General features: G+C 42.3%; 1 protein-coding gene across 1 annotated transcript in view; it reads left to right on the plus strand.

Moving 5' to 3' along the window:
* Positions 1-411, plus strand: part of LOC119593060 (BTB/POZ domain-containing protein 9-like) — a 12,419-nt gene that overhangs the window by 9,649 nt on the left and 2,359 nt on the right. Inside the window, exon 9 of the mRNA XM_037941965.1 lies at positions 158-347. Coding sequence (XP_037797893.1) covers positions 158-347 — 190 coding nt within the window. The remainder of the gene's footprint in view (positions 1-157; positions 348-411) is intronic.

Here is a 411-nt window from a genome sequence, read left to right on the forward strand (position 1 = left end):
AGAATAATTGCTGTAGTGTTAGAACAAGGCATAGTTCAGCAATCTAGAATAATTTTCCTCTATTTGTTTTGCATGTGCGCTGCCATAATGATTCTCTGCCTGTGCAACTCCTTTGAAGAAAAAAAAAAAGTTATGTTTACATCAACTGTTCTTTCAGTCCCTACTGAAAACGTTGCACTCGTTACCAAGAGTGCTTTAGTGATAGAAGGAGTAAGCCGTGCACGTAATAACCTCCTGAATGGAGACATTCACCATTATGACTGGGATTCTGGCTACACCTGTCATCAGCTGGGATCAGGGTCCATATGTGTCCAGCTTGGCCAGCCCTACTGGCTTTCATCGTGCAAGTGAGTTCAACGGTGTTTATCTATTTCTGTGTTTACATCTGTAGAGTCTCCTTCGGCCTCATGA

Source organism: Penaeus monodon, chromosome 31, assembly GCF_015228065.2.
Source record: "Penaeus monodon isolate SGIC_2016 chromosome 31, NSTDA_Pmon_1, whole genome shotgun sequence".
NCBI lineage: Eukaryota > Metazoa > Arthropoda > Malacostraca > Decapoda > Penaeidae > Penaeus > Penaeus monodon.